Source organism: Petaurus breviceps, unplaced genomic scaffold (genome assembly GCF_028583685.1).
Source record: "Petaurus breviceps papuanus isolate PSGF00001 unplaced genomic scaffold, PetGlider_PUasm1.0 90734, whole genome shotgun sequence".
Lineage (NCBI taxonomy): Eukaryota > Metazoa > Chordata > Mammalia > Diprotodontia > Petauridae > Petaurus > Petaurus breviceps.
Window position 1 is genome coordinate 12,957,323 of NW_027187327.1, and position 7,041 is coordinate 12,964,363.

General features: G+C 36.8%; 1 protein-coding gene across 1 annotated transcript in view; it reads right to left on the reverse strand.

Annotated features, from left to right (window-relative positions):
- KCNQ5 (potassium voltage-gated channel subfamily Q member 5) overlaps nt 1-7,041 on the reverse strand; it is a 702,120-nt gene that overhangs the window by 102,398 nt on the left and 592,681 nt on the right. The window contains exon 6 of the mRNA XM_069067031.1: nt 5,866-5,976. Within this exon, the coding sequence (XP_068923132.1) occupies nt 5,866-5,976 (111 nt within the window). The remainder of the gene's footprint in view (nt 1-5,865; nt 5,977-7,041) is intronic.

Here is a 7,041-nt window from a genome sequence, read left to right on the forward strand (position 1 = left end):
CCTTCCTTCCTTCCTTCCTTCCTTCCTTCCTTCCTTCCTTCCTTTTTGGAGGGGAGAAGGCAGGGCAGTTGGGGTTAAGTGACTTGCCCAAGTTCACATGGCTAGTAAGTGTGTCAAGTGTCTGAGGCTGGATTTGAACTCAGGTCCTTCTGACTCCAGGGCTGGTGCTCTATTCACTGTGCCACCTAGCTGCCCCAAGTCATTTAATTTCTACTTCAGCTTCCTCAACTGTAAAATGAGAATAAGAACAGCACCATAGAGTTGTTGTGAGGATAAAATGGGATAATATTTGTAAGATGTTAAGCACATCTGTCACTTAACAGATCCTTAACACATACATAATCTCTTCCTCCTCCTCATTCTCCTCCTCCTTTTTAAATTTGCCAGGGATTGTCAAACAAAGACCTCAGGGTCAAATTTGTCTAGTTGCCTGTTTTTTTTTTTTTTAACAGTTTTATTTAAAAATGTAAAAACCATTCTTAGCTCCTAGACTGTACAAAAACAGGCACTAGGGTTGTTCTAGACCCTGGATCTAGACAACCAACAGGACAGTAAATCAAGTTTGGAGTTGTAGTATTTGCCAGTCTCCAAGGCGTAAATGCTCGCAATGAAAATTTAGCAATTGACTGGCTCTAGCATACCTGGGGATGTAGAGAAACTCAACAATTTCTGATCCCGAACCTTATTCTCCTCTGTTTATTTCATAGTGAGAACTGGTTGTTCTACTTTATTGAGGGTTATTGGGAAGGAGGAGTGGTGATATGAGAAATGGGGACAAAATATGCCCAAAAGGGTATTTAAGTAGTGACTTCTTAAGCAACAAGGGAAAGGAAAATCAGTAGTGAGAAGCCAAGAGATCCATTCTAAGATGTATTAAAAATGTCAACACATGCCTCCAATCTTCAGCAAAGCTTTACAATTCAAAGGATACAGAGGCTCTAGTGACATTTCTAGCTATTTTGGTTTTCTAAAAAAGGTGCTTGATTATATCCTTCATTTGTTCATTCATTCGATAAAGTATATTGAGCACCATATTGTACATTTGTGCTGCTCATAGTAACATTTTCTTGCTCTTGAATTGCTTGTGAAGAGAGAGCTGCACACAAACGAATTTTCCATGTAACTATAATTTAACTCATTAAATGAGTTAAAAAGAAGTAAATAGAGAGGGAGGATAGTATTGTAAATAGAGGACTAGTCCTGAAGTCAGGAAGATCTCATTCAGGTTCTGACAACATACACTGGCTGCGTGGCCCTTGGCAAGTAATTTAACCTCTCTGTGGCTTAGTCTATTTTCAAAGCCTATCATTTAAAAATTAGTATTTTTTTTAAAGCAATTGGGGTTAAATAACTTGCTTAAGGTTACACAGCCAGTTATTTTGTGTTGGTGCCAATTGTCTGAGGCCAGAACCAATCCCAGGTCTCCCGACGCCGGGGCCAGCACTCTTACTCACTGTGCCATCTGGCCGAAGATTAGTATTTCTTACACCAATGAAATCTCAGGTCCAGATAAAATAGAATAAATTAGTTAGATGTAAGTCTTTCTCATCAAGAATGCTTGAAAGTCCTCTCTTCCACTAGATGACCATATTTTCCCCTGAAACATGATACTCAGTTTTGCTGGGTAGGTGACTCTTGGTTTTAATCCCAGCTCCTTTGACCTCTGGAATACCATATTCCAAGCCCTTTGATCCCTCGGTGTAGAAGCTTCCAGATCCTGTGTTAAGATGTAAGTCTTTTTCAGAAGTTACTACATACTTTTCTGAACTCTCAAAAGACTTTTATCCCAAAATGTCACTTTATTTTTTGGAACCGATGATGATCACTCTGAACATAATTTAATTATTTTTTGATTATGCAGTGTCCTTGTTAGGAAGTATTAAGTTAGGACTATTTGTTCCTACCCCCAGAAGTCCAGATTGCTGTGTTTTTTTACTTCTCACATTTATTTTTATAGGGGTCTTTTGGTCCCCTTCCTTGCTGTCAGGTTTTTAGCTGTCACTTTCTGTTTTCAGTGTTATCTATCTTTAGCAACTTCTTCCCTCTTTCTATTTGCATCTTCTAATAGTCCATGGATGGAAATATCTGTGAATTATTAGAAGTTTTTAGAATAAAAGAGTAAATATGCCATGATTGAGGTTATGAATAAGACACACATGTAGGTTTTACGACATCTATTTTGGTTGCTCAGAGGTTCTTCCTTCCTCTTTCCCGGTTTTTAACTATGTTCAAGATAATTAAGGGTAATGAATAGGTGACCTCAGAATTTCTACCTATACTTAGAAAATCTACCTATACTTAGATTAGGTAATTAGGCATAGATGTGTCTATACCTAGAGGAAGAACATATATTATTATTGAGTTAAGAGCATCAAAAAAGATATTTTTAATATATCTATAATATATTTAAGATGACTGACTTAAAACAAAAGACAGTTCAAGATTACTTTAAAATTTATTTTCTGATTCATGAGATATGCCAAAGAGTTGAGGCCGATAGACAAAATGACCTCTGAATAAATGAAGTGGGACAATATTTGCTGCAGCTAAAAACTAAAATGTTTAGAATGGTCTTTTGTCAGTTGAAAAGTGTTTATTAAGCACTTCCTGTGTTCCCAGCGCTGTGGATACAAGGAAAACCAAAAACAGTCCCTGTCCTCAAGAAGCTTACATTCGAATGGGGGAGACTACATGTAAACAACTTGGTAAATATAAGTACATGTATGTACAAAGGAAAAGGAAAGTAATCTTTGAAGGGAAAGCACTATTAGTCGGGGGGGGGGGTCGTCTAGGAATGGGCCTCCTACAGATGTTGAGACTCGAAGAAACTCAGAGAAACCAGGAATTAGAAGGCAGGAGGGAGAATATTCCAAGAATGGGCAGAGGCAATTAGAAGGGAGATAGAGTAGAGATGATTGTTAAGTGAATGCAAGGGAATAAGGCATACGAAGATTAGAAAAGTGCTTAGGAACCATATTATAAGAGCTTTAAATGCCAAAAAGAAGGCTATTTTTGATCCTGGAGGTAATAGGGAGCCCACTGGGGTTTACTGAGTAGGAGGTCAGAACTAGACTTGAGAAAAATCACTTGACAGCTGAGAGGAAAAAAGGTTGGAGTAGAGGAGACTTGAGACAAGAAGATCTGTTCGAAGGTAGAAGTGACAAGATTTGACAGTAGATTGGATATATGTGGTGAATGGGATTGAAGCCTTCCTTCATATTTAATTGGTTTTGTACCTTTCTCATGAACTTAGAATGTATATTATGGTGATTTTTGCATGTGCCATGACTTGCTGCTGGTGCTGTTACTACTACCACCACTACTACTATGACTGCTACTATTATTACTACTATTGCTACTAGTGCTTTCAGGTTTTTAAAGTGCTTTACAAATATCATCTCATATTATCCTCTCAACAACTCTGGGATATAGGTGCTATTATTATTATTTCCATTTTGTAGATAAGGAAACTGAGGCAGCAGAAGTTAAGTGAGTTACCCAGGGACACAACTAGCAAGTGTCTGAAGCAGGACTGGAAATTAGGTCTTCCTGGCTCCAGGTCTGTCAGGTCCAGTGTTCTATCCACTGAACCACCTAGCTCAGAGCCTAGACTTTGATCTTCATTAGGGAACAATTCACTTCTTCTGCTACCCCCCCAAAAACATGGCACAATATTCTGACCAAAACAAGAACTTAACAAAATACTTATTTAATAAAATAGTCTTCACATTAACCTTCTACTTGGAAACAGGAAATATTGTTTTTTTCCAGGCTCAGAAGAAAAGTCTCTTTTGTCTTTCACATTCTGCCTTTTGCCCACAATTATGTAGAAGTATATGACAGAAACTAATGGCTGTTCTGCAGTGATGTTTGGGCTGTGTCATAGTGACCAGGCTCCTTTTTCAAATACTGCTGGGGCAAAGGGAGAGTCCCAAGTAGGAGCAAAATAACATGTTATGCCTCCTCAAAACCTTCCTATACCCTAGTTACTCCCCATGTCAATTTCTGTGCTGTGCTATGAAGTGGGGCCTCTGACCAAGCTGGGTTTGGTACCATTACATCTGAGTGTGGACAGAAGGGACACTTTTCTTCACATGAGCCCTCACTGATGATGCTCGATGATGCTTACCCATTGTTGCCAGCTTACCCCTCTCTATGCTGATTGGAGGAGGGAAGGAGGTGTCAGGGGAGAGGAAAGGGGAAAGGAAGAAATGGATGGGGAGTGGGGCAAAAAGAGGCATGATTTTTTAAAGTATCTTTAGGTAACCAGAAAGCAGAATGATGACCACTGTTTTAGCCTATACAAGAGAGCTAAACAGAAATGTATGAAAAAACCAGAAAATATATATGCTTGTGTTTGCCTGCTGACAAAACACAGAGGCTATGCATTAAGAAAATTGATGACTGTAACATAAAGAAGAAAATATCTGATACTTTAAACACTTAAGGTCATATAGTTTTAGTGCCTATGAATCTAGGGACATAAATTTCCAATCTATACAAACTCATCTGTAGCAGGGAAGCTGAAATCATAGACCAAACTTAAGCTAATATGTTTTATATATAACTTTCAATATCTGTATAGATTTAAAATTTGTGAAGAATATGAATAATTGATATTAGACCATCTGAATGACTGCTCATAGAAAAAACTAATTAACAATGGTTAAGTAACAAAGTAACCCTAACTAGACTGTTAGTGCCATTTAATATCTGTGTCTTCCCCAGCATTCTGTACAGTGATTCCTATTGAACAGGCACTTAAAAAGTTAGTGGAAGTTGAAATAATTCTAAGCCATTCACATTAAGGTTCAGGATATCTATCATCCATCCATCCATCCATCCATCCATCCATCCATCCATCCATCCATCCATCCATCATCTATCTATCTATCTATCTATCTATCTATCTATCTATCTATCTATCTATCTATCTATCTATCTATCTACCTACCTACCTACCTATCCATCCATCCATCCATCCATCCACCCACCCACCCACCCATCCATCCATCCATCCATCCATCCATCTAATCTTTAAAATTTTTATTTTGAATTTATGGAACAAAACAATCATTTCCATAACATGGTAAAATAAAAAAGATGATTGTGTGTGAAACTGCAAATCTGCTATGCACAACTTGCTCTTCCTTTCAAATATACAACAAAATTACCATGTAAATTTCTTTCTCCCCCTTCCCCCAGGGTGGCTACCATTAGACACAAATGTGTATGTGTATACATGTATATACATATATATGTATACATATGTATACACTCACACCAGCATATATAGATAAAATTTTCTATACATACTACTGTTTATCAGTTCTTTCTCTGGATGCAGATAACTTCTTTCTTCATATGTTCTTTATAGTTAATTTGGGTATTTATAATAGACAAAATAACTTATTCACTCAAACTCATTCTTTTTTTTTTTTGCTTTTTGGAGGGCAACTGGGGTTAAGTGACTTGTCCAAAAGTCACACAGCTAGTAAGTGTGTCAAGTGTCTGAGGCCAGATTTGAACTCAGGTCCTCCCGGCTCCAGGGACAGTGCTCTATTCACTGTATCCCCTAGATGCCCCAAACTCATTCTTAAAACAATATTGATGCTACTGTATACAATGTTCTCTTGGTTCTGCTCATTTCAGTCTTCATTATTTTATGCAAGTCTTTCCATATTTTTCTAAAATCATTGAGCTCATAATTTCTTATAGCACAGTAATATTCCATCACAAAAAATATGCCAAAGAAATATTCCTTTTGGCAAGTATTTTGGACAAATAGATTAAATTATGGAAAAATCAACATAACATTTCCTTGAAGGCTGGTTTTGCTTGATTGATTTTTGCAAAGATACTCACAGCGGGTAGCGCAAAGAAAGAAATGCCAAGGAGGGCAAACCCTGCAGAAAGCAATCTTCCGAGCCAAGTTAGGGGAGTTTTATCTCCGTAGCCAATCGTTGTCAACGTGATCTAAAAACAAAACAAGCAGAACGTGCAACTTAAGTACGTATGAGGAAATTCAGAAACTGTGTTTGGGAGGCAAAGTTACATTTGTACTAAATAATTTTCTGATGTGTCTGGTTGGACCCCTTGATTACAGGGCTTAAATTTTCTGTGACATACAACAGAATGCCTCTTTGAGAAAAGGAGTAATGCACATACTTGCCCCTCTCTTAAAATTAAATTTTTGATCTTAGAAAGTATCTTCAAAAAAAGATTACTTAAGTGAACAGACAAACATTCATCCATGCCACTGCAAAATTGTCATAGATGGGCGGGTTCAGAGTAAGAAAGGTCCATAACAGTCATTGATTTAAGCCTAGAGATGCCTTGTAAATATCAGATCTAATTTTTAGGTTCTATTCCATTAGAAGTTTAGAATTGATGTCTTTCTAAAATCGAAGTATTTGCACATGTATAACCTATATATGATTGCTTACTGTCTCAAGGAAGGGGGAAGGGAGGAGAGAGGGAGGGATAGAATTTGGAACTTAAAATGAAAAAAAATGTTAAAAATTATATTAACATGTAATTGGGGGAAATTATACATACATACATACACACATATAATTGATGTCTTTGAAAAAATGCACTAATCCATTACATTTTTTTCTGCAAAAGAGTTTAATCTTTTTCTGTGGACTTTTGTAACTCATCATAATAACCAGAGGGGTACATTGCATGACTGGATCATGGTAAAAACATCGGATTTCATAGTTTGTCATTGCATGTCATGTCTTAGCCTGGTAATCACAGAATAGACTTTAAAATACTGACTCTCATCTTGAAAAATTAGTTCTAAGAAGCTATATATTCAGAGCCATGCTCAGGGTATCCTATATATTCTACCCACTTTGCTAAAGTGATTCAATTAATTGACAAGTATTTATTGGGTAGTATCCACCAGGCACTGTGCCAAACACTTGGATTAGGAAGAAAAAAGTGAAGATATCCTTATTCTCAAAGAGCTTATATTCTATCAGGAAGAATATATATATATATATATATATATATATATATATATATATATATATA